At 44.1% G+C, this 12,547-nt stretch overlaps 1 protein-coding gene across 1 annotated transcript in view; it reads left to right on the top strand.

The window, feature by feature from the left end:
* fga (fibrinogen alpha chain) overlaps positions 1-8,808 on the top strand; it is a 28,966-nt gene extending 20,158 nt beyond the window's left edge. Inside the window, exon 6 of the mRNA XM_055644422.1 lies at positions 7,704-8,808. Within this exon, the coding sequence (XP_055500397.1) occupies positions 7,704-8,410 (707 nt within the window). The 3' untranslated portion in view covers positions 8,411-8,808. The remainder of the gene's footprint in view (positions 1-7,703) is intronic.
* Positions 8,809-12,547: the final 3,739 nt, after the last annotated feature.

The raw sequence follows: 12,547 nt of genomic DNA, 5'->3' as shown, positions 1-12,547 counted from the left end.
AGAAGGCAGTGGAGGCCAATTCACTGGATGTTTTCAAGAGATTTAGATTTAGCTCTTTGGGCTAAAGGAATCAAGGGATATAGGGAAAAAGCAGGAATGGGGTACTGATTTTAGATGATCACCCATGATCATATTGAACGGCTCAAAAGGCCGAATGGCCTCCTCCTGCACCTATTTTTCTACGTTTCTGTGTTTCTATAACACATACACAATTTCTTCCGCTCACCATGTCTTCCCAACCACTAAATCCATCTTCATTCACGTATTTTATCAGCACTTGGTCCATAGCCTACCATGCATCGGGGATTCATGTACTTGTCTAGATGCTTCAAGCATATTGTGAGAGTACCTGCCTCCACTTTATTGTCAAGCAGTGTGTTCCATTCTCAAGATGCTCAAATTCTTTCTCAAATCTCCTGTTAATCTAAGCCCTTTAGTCTTACATGCCATTTAATGGGGGAAATCAGCCCTCCCTATCGCCTGTCATAATTTTGTACATCTTTATCAAGTTCCCCTCTCAGCTTCCTCTCCTCCAAGGAAATCAAATCAAACTGATCAAGTCCTGTCACTCCTACACTGTCTCCACCTCTTCCTTTCTTCTACTCGCTCCATGGATGCTGCCTCACCCGCTGAGTTTCTCCAGCATTTTTATCTACAGTCCTTCTTCATAACTGAAGCATAGTATCTCAGCATATCTCAGTATCTGAAGCATAACTGAAGCATAGTATCTCAGGCAAGATCCTGGTGAATCTCTTCTGCATCCTCTCCCATGCACCTTCCTGTAGTGTGGTGACCAGAACTTCAGACAGTATTCCTGCAAAAGTTTAGTAAGTTCAGCCAAGACCTCCTTGCTCTTGCATTCTATGCTCCAGGTAACAAAGACCAGAATCCTATACAGTATGCCTTTGACACCACCCTATCTACTTATGTTGCCATCTTCAGGGAGTTTTGAAACAAGGTCCCTTCATTGCTCAATGTTTTTCAAGGCCTTACCGTTAAGCCGCCCTAAAATGCACCATCTTACACTTATTATTACCCGGCATTGCCCTTCCCAATTTACCAGCTGACCTGTATAATTCTGTAGCCACGATGGCACGGCGGTATAGTTGCTGCCTTACAGCGCTTGCAGCGCCGGAGACACGGGCTCGATCCTGACTACAGGTGCTGTCTGTACGGAGTTTGTACGTTCTTCCCCGTGACCTACATGGGTTTTCTCCGAGATCTTTGTTTTCCTCCCACACTCCAAAGACGCACAGGTATGTAAGTCAATTGGCTTGGTGTATGTGTAAATTGTCCCTCGTGTTTGTAGGATAGTGTTAATGTGCGGGGATCACTTGTTGGCGCAGACTCGGTGGGCCGAAGGGCCTGTTTCCACACTGTATCTCTAAACTAAACTAAACTAAACTACACTAAACTCTCCCCTATTTGCGATTAAAATCACCAGCTTTCATGACTCAATATTGGGGTAAGGGATAAGGATAGAAGAGGCGTGAACTGTGAAGCCAGAGGAATATAGGTGGAAGGGGAGAGGGAGAAATGAGTGGAGCACAGGGAATTGGAGCCTTCGATATCCTTTATCTCCGGGTTGTAAGCTAACCAAGTGGAATATGAGGTGCTGTTCCTCCAGTTTGTGTGTGGCCTCACTCTGGCAATGTAGGAGGCTAAGGACAGTAAGGTCAGTGTGGGAATGGGACGGGGAGTTAAAGTGGTCTTCAGTGTTCCAGCCTTCTCCTCCATTGAATCCAATAGAAGCCTAGGACACATTGCATCAGGCCATGGAGATTAATTCACTTTGATCTCTGCTAAAGGATATAATACCTCTTTTAATCTTAACATATTCTGGAATGTCACTGTTGTAACTGAAATTTACAACTACACGTCGTTCACAATTGCGATGACAGATGAAAGGCATTAATTTAAGACCTAGTCTTTGTCTCCTGCCTCATTCATTGTGATCATGGCTGATCGTCCCCAATCAATAACCTGTGCCTGCCTTCTCCCCATATCCCTTGATTCCACTAGCCCCTAGAGCTCTATCTGACTCTCTTAAATCCATCCAGTGATTTGGCCTCCACTGCCCTCTGTGGCAGGGAATTCCACACTCTATGCACAGTATACTCTTTTGATCCCAAGTGGGCATCACTCTTTCCTTGGTAACCTGGTTGCTCTTATAGTTTAGTTTAGTTTAGATTAGAGATACTGCACAGAAACAGGCTCTTCGGCCGACCGAGTCCACACCAATCAGCGATCCCTGCACACTTATACTTTCTTATACACACTAGGGACAATTTTACATTCATACAAAGTCAATCAATCCACAAACCTGTACGTCTTTGGAATATGGGAGGAAACCGGAGATACTAGAGAAAACCCACGCAAGTCACGAGGAGAAGGTACAAACTCCGTACAGGCTGCACCAGGAGTCAGGATCGAACCTGAGTCTCTGGCACTGTAAGGCAGCAACTCTATCGATGCCCCGCTGTGCTGCCCTAATATTATATTCTTATAATTTTATATACTTACTAGACCAAGTGCAGACCCATTGGGTCTGTTCCCCCAACGTTGAGTGACGCCTGTATGGTCGTGAATAGTCTCCTCATGATGCCTAAAGAGTCGTAACGTTTTTCTGGTCGTGACTGGATTTTAAAATGTTCAAAACGTTTCAGCGACTGTAGGCTTGACCTAGCTTGTCTTCTCCTGTCGTAGGTGCAGTCATAGGTTGTAGCCAGGATGACACAAGTTGTCGCCAGGTGACGTTGGTTGTCACCAGGTGCTGACTTTGGTGAATTCCATTGGCGACGACCTACGTCAACCTACTTCAACCAGCGACAGGTACCGGCGACTGAATTGTCTTCAGTTGTCGCCGACACGGTCGTTGCTTGTCGTAGCTTGTCGCGGGTGGACGTAGGTTGACTTTGGTCATCGTAGGTTGTCACCTGTGTGGTCGTAGGTGGACGTCCTAATGGGTCGCTGGTTGCCGGTAGCTTGCCGTAGCTTGACGTTGACTAGGTGGTAGGTTGTCGCAGCTTGTCGTAGACATTGTCGTAGGAGGGGGTCCAGTCGCTGCTTTTTTGACGACCTGCTACGACTGTGGCAGTTGCCAGCAGTCACCAAAAAAATCGCCTAAGTGGGACAGCCCCTTTAGGAAGAAATTGGGCAGGCTAGAACTTTAGTCCTTTGATTGCAGGAGGTTGGGTGATCTTATAAAGGTGTATAAAATCTTGAGGGGAACAGGTAGGGCAAATGGACAGAGTATTTTACCCAGAGTAAGGGGATTCAAGATCCATGGGTTTAAGGTGAAAGGGGCAACATTTAATAGGAACCTGAAGGCAAGTTTTTCATTCAAAGGGTGATGGGTGTAAGGAATGAGCTGCTAGAGGAGGTAGGTCAGGCAGGTACTATAACAACATCTAAAATACGTTTGGATAGCATCATGAGTAGGAAAGGTTGGGAGGGATATGAGCTGCAAGAGCTAGCGGTAGGAAGGAACCACAGATACTGGTTTACACCGAAGATAGACATAATTTGTGTCTATCTTATATTAAATGGGGCATCTGGGTCAGCATAGGTGAGTTAAGTAGAAGGGCCTGTTTCCATGCTGTATTACTCTGTGACTTTAATACGTCTGACATCTCTCCGTGATCTCCTGTTGTCTGTTAGGAGGCCTTAGTATAATCCAGGCAAAGTGATCACCCCTTTAATATTTCTGAGCTCTAAGTATTTGAAGCCTCTTCCTACTTGAACCTTCAATAATGCAATGCCCGGTCGTAGTTGAACCCTCCCCTTGACATACGCTCATTAGGTCATAAGTGATAGGAGCATAATTAGGCCATACGGCCCATCAAGTCTACACCGCCATTTAATCATGGCTAATCTATCTCTCCCTCCTAACCCCGTTCTCCTGCCTTCTCCCCATAACCCCTGACACCCACATCCCCATAACCCCTGACACCCACATTAATCAAAAATCTATCTATCTCTGCCTTAAAAACATCCATTGACTTGGCCTCCACTGTCTTCTGTGGCAAGGAGTTTCACAGATTAACCAGCCTCTGACTAAAAAAGATCCTCCTCATCTCCTTCCTAAAGGAACGTCCTTTAATTCTGAGGCTATGACCTCGAGACCTAGACTCTCCCATTAATGGAAACATCTTCTCCACAGCCACTCTTTCTAAGCCTTGCACTTTTCGGTAATTTTCCATGAGGTCCCCCCTCGTCTTTCTAAACTCCAGCAAGTACAGGCCCAGTGCTGTCAAACGCTCATCATAGGTCATGCCTATTTTCAGCCTTGTCCCATGTATTTTATAGGGGTTAATTCTAAATGAAGTAGAGAGAGAGAGCGTAATTCTATATAGGATAGGAGTAGTGAGAATGTGTTTGTGTATATGCATAGCACATTGGAACTGGTAGGGCACATTGTAAAATATTTTTAAAACGTACTTAAACACTGGATTTTATAAAGAGAGACACCGAGTAGAGGAAGTAAAATCATGATGAATCTGGTTTGGCCACAACTGAAGGATTGTGTCTAATTCTGGGTGCCAAGCTTTAGAAATAAAAGGCTTTAGAGAGAGGTCAGGCAAAATTTACCAAAAATAAATCAGGATTATTTTTTTATGATGTGTATAGACTGATGAAGTTCAGGTTGTTCACTAAGGTAAAGAGAATAGTGTGAGGCAATCTGATTGCAGTGTTTAAGATAATGGATGGTACTCATAAAGTAATCTTAAACTCATAGAGTGATACAACATGGAAACAGGCCCTTCGGCCCAACTTCCCCACACCGACCAACATGCCCCATCTACAATACTCACCAGCCTGCGTTTGGTCCATATCCCTCTAAACCTGTCCTATCCATGTACCTTTCTAACTTTTTTAAACGTTGGGATGGTCCCTGCCTCAACTACCTCCTCTGGCAGCTTGTTCCATACACCCATCCTTTTAGTTTAGTTTAGAGGTACAGCATGGCAAAAGGCTCTTCGGCCCACAGATTCCGAACCGACCAGCGACCCCCACACACCAACATTGTCCTATGCACACTAGGGACAATTTACACATACACCAAGACAATTAACTTACATTCACGTACGTCTTTGGAATGTGGGAGGAAACCGAAGATCTCAGAGAAAACCTACGCGGTCACGGGTAGAACGTACAAACTCCGTACAGACAAGCACCCGTAGTCGGGATCGAACCCGGGTCTCTGGTGCTGCAAGTGCTGTAAGGCAGCAACTCTACCGCTTACGCCACCGTTTCCTTTGTGTGAAAAAGCTCCCCTTCATATTCCTTAAACCTATGTCCTCTGGTCCGCGATTCCCCTGCTCTGGGCAAGAGACTCTGTGCGTCTACCCGATCTATTCTTCTTATAATTTATATCATCAGAGTGTTTAAATTGGTGGAGGAATTGGAATGAAGAGAGCAGACATTGAAGGTGATTCGGCAAAAGAACTAAGGGTGACAGGATGGTAGACAAAAACGCTGGAGAAACTCAGCGGGTGAGGCAGCATCTATGGAGCAAAGGAATGGGTGACGTGTCGGGTCGCGACCCTTCTTCAGACGCCGTGGGTGACAGGATAATGTTTTTCTACACATTGCGTGGTTCAGGTCGAAGAATGGAGAAAGATTATAGTTAACAGCAATGCATAACCAGGGATAACGAAGAATGGAGAAAGATTATAGTTGACACCCTGAACTTCATCGATGTACAGGGAGATTTTTGGGCCCAAGTTCACAGCTCCCTGAAAGTGGCAACACAAGTGGATAGAGTGGTGAAGAAGGTGTATATTATGTTTGCCTTCATCAGTCAGGGCATTGAGTATAAGACTCAGGAATTCATGCTGCAGTTTTATAGAGCTTAGGTTAGGAAGCCTTTGGAGTGTTGCTTGTTGCCCCTTTAGTTTAGTTTAGTTTAGAGATACAGCGCGGAAACAGGCCCTTTCGGCCCACCTGGTCCGCGCCATCCAGCGATCCCCGCACATTAACACTATCCTATACCCACTAGGGACAATTTTTACATTCACCAAGTCAATTAACCTACACACCTGCACGTCTTTGGAGCGTGGGAGGAAATCGAAGATCTCGGAGAAAACCCGCGCATGTCACGGGGAGAACGTAATACTCCGTGCAGACAGTACCCGTAGTCGGGATAGAACCCGGGGCTGTAAGGCAGCAACTCTAACGCTGCACCACCGTGCCGTGCCACAGGATGAATAAGGAGGCTTTGGAGATGTTTTTTCCTGGATTGTGGGTATTAGGTATATGACAGGTTGGACAAACCTGGATTGTTTTCTCTTCAGCAGCAGATGCTGAGGGGTGAACTATTAGAATTATATAATATCACGGGGGGCATAGATAGGATAGACAGTCACAACCTTTCTCTCAGTGTGAAAATATAAAAAACTAGAGGGCACAGCTTAAAGGAGATGTTCGGGGCAAGTTGGTTGCATAAAGAGCGGTGGGTGCCTGGAACACATTGCCAGGGGTGGAGTGGTGGCAGATACAATAGTGCCATTGAAGATGCTTCTAGATAGGCCTCTGGTAATGTAAATGGAGTGCTGGTCGGGGTCCCTGGATAGAGTCAAGGGAGGAGGCATACAACACCTGTCACTGTACCTCCTCCCTCGACTCTGTCCAGGGACCTCGACAGTCTTTTCAGGTTAGGCAGAGGTTCACTTGCACCTCCTCCAACCTCATCTACTGTGTCCGTTTTTCAAGATGTGAACACCTATACATTGGCGAGACCAAATGCAACCTATCCAAGTCACCGTACAGCCTCATTGCAACCTCCTCTCAGCTCAAACTGCCACCCAGCTTTGTGTCAAACTTGGAGATGTCACATTTAATTCCCTTGTTTAAATCGTTAATATAGTCCTTCTTCTCTTTGAATATAGATGCAAAGTACTCATTCAGTATCTCACCAACATCCTCCAACTTCAAGCATAGATTCCCTCTTGGGCTCTGACTGATGCCATCTTCTTAAATCTGACACTCGCATCCTTTTCTTCATAACCAAGTTTACATCCGCCTTGGTCATCCACAGTTCCCTTACTTTGCTGTCCTTATGCCCCCCCGCCCCCCCCCCCCCCCCCCCCCCCCCCCCCCCCCCCCCCCGCCCCCCCAACCTTCCTTGCTGCAACATTTGGATCTTGCACTTGATCACCTTGTTTTAAAGCAACTTCCATCTGCCCAATAACAACAGCCAATCTACCCACCTTAGCTCCTGCCTCATGACATTGATTGGAAAAATGTCTCCTCCTTGGCTGTAAACATTTAGTTGATCTGTGTTTCTGCAGGTAAGCATTTTCGACACACAAAAAACGTTGCAAATACGATGTGAGGAAGGAACTAAGCAGTAACTTTGTGTGACGACACACAAAAAAGTCGTTGCAAATACGATGTGCAGGAAGGAAAGTGCAGCTGCTGGTTTTTGTGCAAAAGACCAAAGATAGACACAAATAACACATATTCTTTTACATAATAAATAATGGAGTAAAAAACTCAGTAGGTTAGTCCCTGGTGAGATAGGCGTTTACAGTCCGCAGCATCTCTGGAGAGAAGGAGGCGTTTGCCTGACCATAGGGCTGGACGTTTGCAGGGGTCGAAGGGGTCTCCCATGATTTTGTTTGCCCTTCTTCAGACTGAAAATAAGGATGTTTGTTGGTTTTATCTAACATTTCTAATTTGAAAAACATTTCTTCTTACAGATTGTAATGATATCATGCAAAAGCATGCAGAGGGCGGCGAGGATGGTTTGTTTAAGATAATGCCCAGTGGCTGTGTTGATGCAATAACGGTGTACTGTGATCAGAGTACTGGCGTTGGCGGTTGGATGTTGGTTCAGCAGCGCATGGATGAAACAGTCAACTTCAACCAGTCGTGGGACAAGTACAAAAGGGGATTTGGTCGCCTGGATGATGAAGGCCGAGGGAATATCTGGCTGGGAAATGATGTCCTTCACCTACTCACGGCAAAGGAAACCTCCCTTCGGATTGAGCTGGAGGACTGGTCTGGAAACAGGACGTACGCTGAGTATATCGTCAACGTAGGTTCTGAATCAGAAAACTACACGTTGAACATCACGAGTTACACTGGGAATGCAGGGGATGCTTTAATAAGTGGCTTATTTATGGATACTGTATACACCTCCCATGCAAACATGAAATTCAGTACTTTTGACAGAGACAATGATAACTGGGAGGAGAACTGTGCACAGTTTTATGGCGGTGGTTGGTGGTATAATAACTGCCAGGCCGCTAATCTAAATGGGATTTATTACCATGGTGGGCCTTATGATCCTCGCGATAATGTGCCATACGAGATAGAAAATGGCGTCATCTGGGATCCTTTTAAGGGTATAGACTATTCTCTTAAAGTGGTGAAGATGAAAATTCGACCAATTACTTCAGTTTAGGCAGAGTTTCTGTTCATATTGGTATAAATGTTGTGACAAATATTATGCTTGTTGTGGCTTCAACATAAATCTACCTCTTTGGATAAATTTGTTTTGTAATGCCTCAATCCTTGCAAAAAACTGTTGGAGATTTCCAAAAGATATTGAACAAATAGGTGATGTTCATGTTTCATGTAATCGTCAATCACGAGCAAAAATCATCCTCATATATTCATTTTTCATTCAATTGTGTATAACTAAATAAAAATGAAAGTGAAATTATGCATCCCGCATGTAACATCACGTATTTTATACTGAACGATTCTGGCTGGTAACATATTTTGAGTTAATCCACGATTGCTGACCATAGAACATACAGTAGAAGATAGTACAGCAGAAGGCACTTTGGTTGCAACGATGAGTTGGGCATCACGAGTTGTTGTTGGAAACAGGTGCTGTTTCCATGCTGTATAACTATGAATCAATGACTCGATCTGGAATACAGGTTGCAAGTACAAATAGGACTAGTTTCCTTACAAAACTTACAGAAGAGTTGTGATGTATTTATTTGTCATCCACAAGTATTCAACATTTTGAGGGACACAGGGAAGCTTTTCCCAGAGGAGAATTTTTCTAAAATCCGATGGCAAAGGTTTAGGGTAGTGAGTAACAGGCTTAGGTCATAAGGTCATAAGTGATAGGAGCAGAATTAGACCATTCAGCCCATCAAGTCTTCTCCGCCTATTCAATCATGGCTGATCTATCTCTTCCTCCTAACCCCACTCTACTGTCTTCTCCCCATAACCTCTGACACCCCGTACTAATCAAGAATATATCTATCCCTGCCTTAAAAATATCCACAGATTTGGCATCCACAGCTGTCTGTGGCAAAGAATTCCACAAAATCTCCACCCTCTGACTGAAGAAATTCCTCTTCATCTCCTTCTAAAAGGAACGTCCTTTAATTCTGAGACTATGACCTTACAGTTGTCTATTGTCTATTGTCTATTGAATATAGTATATTGTCTATTGTCTATGGGTCTATGGTCTATTGTCTATTGTCTATTGTCTATTGTCTATTGTCTATTGTCTATGTCTATTGTCTATTGTCTATTGTCTATGGTCTATGGTCTATGGTCTATGGTCTATGGTCTATGGTCTATGGTCTATTGTCTATTGTCTATTGTCTATGGTCTATTGTCTATTGTCTATTGTCTATTGTCTATGGTCTATGGTCTATTGTCTATTGTCTATTGTCTATTGGTCTATTGTCTATTGTCTATTGTCTATTGTCTATGGTCTATTGTCTATGGTCTATTGTCTATTGTCTATGGTCTATTGTCTATTGTCTATGGTCTATGGTCTATGGTCTATGTCTATGTCTATGGTCTATGGTCTATGGTCTATGGTCTATGTCTATTGTCCGCTATGACTGCATTGGTAGGAATGACAACCACACAGTTCTAGTATTTGCAAAGGCTTGTCTTTTCAATGAGGATACAAATCAAGTCAAGTCGTCCATTTGCATTGATGAAGTAGAATGAAAAATCTTGCTTGTAGCAGCATTACAGGAACATAGACAAATACATAAAAACAAATAATTAGAAAGTAAAGTCGATGTTTGTCAAGAGTGAACTAGAGGTGCAACAGGGTACTGATCCATTGACGGTAGGATTAGTGTTGTGCAGGTTGGTTCACAAACCTGATCGCTGTAGGAAAGTAGCTGTTCCTGAACCTGGTGGCGTGGGACTTCAGGATTTTGAATTTCCTGCCCAACGGTAGCAGGGAGAAGAGGGCATACCCTAAATAGTGAGGACCCTCAATGTTAGACGTCATCTTCTTGAAGCATCACCTCATGTCGAAGCTTTGGATGGAGGGAAGGACTGTGTTGTGCATGATGTCCACCATCGCTCTGCAGCCTGTGCGGCCCTTGTGGCTGGGAAGGGATCAGGGGGTATTCCTGGAGAGCAGGCAGGTACAGGGCATACCCTGAGTGAGGATGATCAGCCATGATCTATTGAAGCATCACCTCATGTGCAGGCTCGAAGGGAGGGAATGGCCTACTCCTGCCCATGATTCCACCATTCTCTGCAGCCTCTTGCAATACAGCGCCTTGGAATTGCCATGCCAAGCGATGATGCAATCAATCAGGATATTTTCTACAGTGCATCTGTAGGAGTATTCGGAGACATACATAATCTTTTTACACATTTATGGGCCTGTCCCACAGGCGACTCTTTAGGCGACTGGACTAAGGAATTAAAGGAATTCACCCACGACAACCCACAACAGCAGAAATTGTCGCCCCTGTCGCGGGAAAAATTTGCAACATGTTGAAAATTTTGCGGCAGTCACCTGTAGTTGACTAAAAAAATCGCCCAAGTGGGACAGGCCCATTAGCAAAGCAAATGCATTAGCATGCTTTCTTCATGATTACATCTATGTGCTGGAGCCAGGGCTGCTCGTCCAAATTATTAATACTCAGGAATTTGAAGCGACCAACTCACCTCAGGACCAACACCGTAATGAAAACTCCCACGTGATCTCCTCGCGCTGATGTGACACAAGCACTGTGCCATATTGGGGAAATTCAGAACAAATTAAAAAAAGCCTCAAAAATGGATAAACATGCCAGAAATAGCAACAGCATATTGGAAAATGAAATGCTATGTTGTGAAGAAATGATATATTTGAAGAAATGATAGATTTACTAGAATGTTGCCTGGGTTTCAGCAACTAAGCAGAGAAAGGTTGAACAAGTTAGGGCTTTATTCTTTGGAGCGCAGAAGGTTAAGGGGGGACTTGATAGAGGTTTTTAAAATGATGAGAGGGATAGACAGAGTTGACGTGGAAAAGCTTTTCCCACTGAGAGTAGGGAAGATTCAAACAAGGGGGCATGACATGAGAATTAAGGGACTGAAGTTTAGGGGTAACATGAGGGGGAACTTCTTTACTCAGAGAGTGGTAGCTGTGTGGAATGAGCTTCCAGTGAAGGTGGTGGAGGCAGGTTCGTTTTTATCATTTAAAAATAAATTGGATAGTTATATGGATGGGAAGGGAATGGAGGGTTATGGTCTGAGCGCGGGTATATGGGACTAGGGGAGATTATGTGTTCGGCACGGACTAGAAGGGTCGAGATGGCCTGTTTCCGTGCTGTAATTGTTATATGGTTATATGGTTATATGGTTATATGGTTATATTAAACAATAGAGGAGTGTAGAAAAAAATTGAAGTGGTAGCTCAGGTTTTTTGGTCACATCAGGGTATTTTATTGTCATATGTCCCAGATAGGCCAATGAAATACAGAAGTACATAACAGTTTCCTATTGAGACTTCCTATTCAGCACTGTGTGATATGTGAGGACTTGATTGGAGACAACCTTTTCACTGTTGTGGCAGAGCCAGTAGGCTTGGAGATAATAATTGAATGATACTGTCAGTATTTTGGGTAAACATAGAAACATGGAAACATAGAAATGCAGAAAACAGGTACAGGGGTAACCCTTTTCGGTCCTTTGAGCCAGCACCACCATTCAATATGATCATGGCTGATCATCCAAACTCAGTACCTCGTTCCTGCTTTCTCTCCATATCCCTTAGGTCAGCCCAAAGAGCTATATCTAACTCTCTCTTGAATACATCCAGTGTATTGGCCTCCACTGCCTTCTGTGGCAGATAATTCCACAGATTCACAACTCTGGGTGAAGAAGTTTTCCTCATCTCAGTCCTAAATGGTCTACCTCTTATTCTTAACCTGTAACCCCCTCGTTCTGGACTTCCCCAACATTGGGAACATTTTTCCTGCATCTAGCCTGTCCAATACCTTAAGAATGTTACATGTTTCGATAAGATACCCGCTCATCCTTCCAAATTCCAGTGAATATAAGCCCAGTCGACCCATTCTTTCATCATGGGTAGCAAAGGGGTGCCAATGTGTCCAATCAATAAACTGCTTAACTGGCATTTCTCCCCTGGTATATTAGCCAAAGCAATCTGCTACGTAATTTTCTTCACAAAATCATAGAATCAGAGAAGATCATAAGCGATAGGTGTAGAATTAGGTCTTTCGGGCCATCAAGTCTGCTCCGCCATTCAATCATGGCTGGTCTATCTCTCCCTCCTAACCCCATTCTCCTGCCTTCTCCCCATAACCTCTGA

This window comes from Leucoraja erinacea, chromosome 1 (genome assembly GCF_028641065.1).
Source record: "Leucoraja erinacea ecotype New England chromosome 1, Leri_hhj_1, whole genome shotgun sequence".
Taxonomy (NCBI): Eukaryota; Metazoa; Chordata; class Chondrichthyes; order Rajiformes; family Rajidae; genus Leucoraja; species Leucoraja erinaceus.
This window is presented reverse-complemented; position numbering and strand designations above follow the sequence as displayed.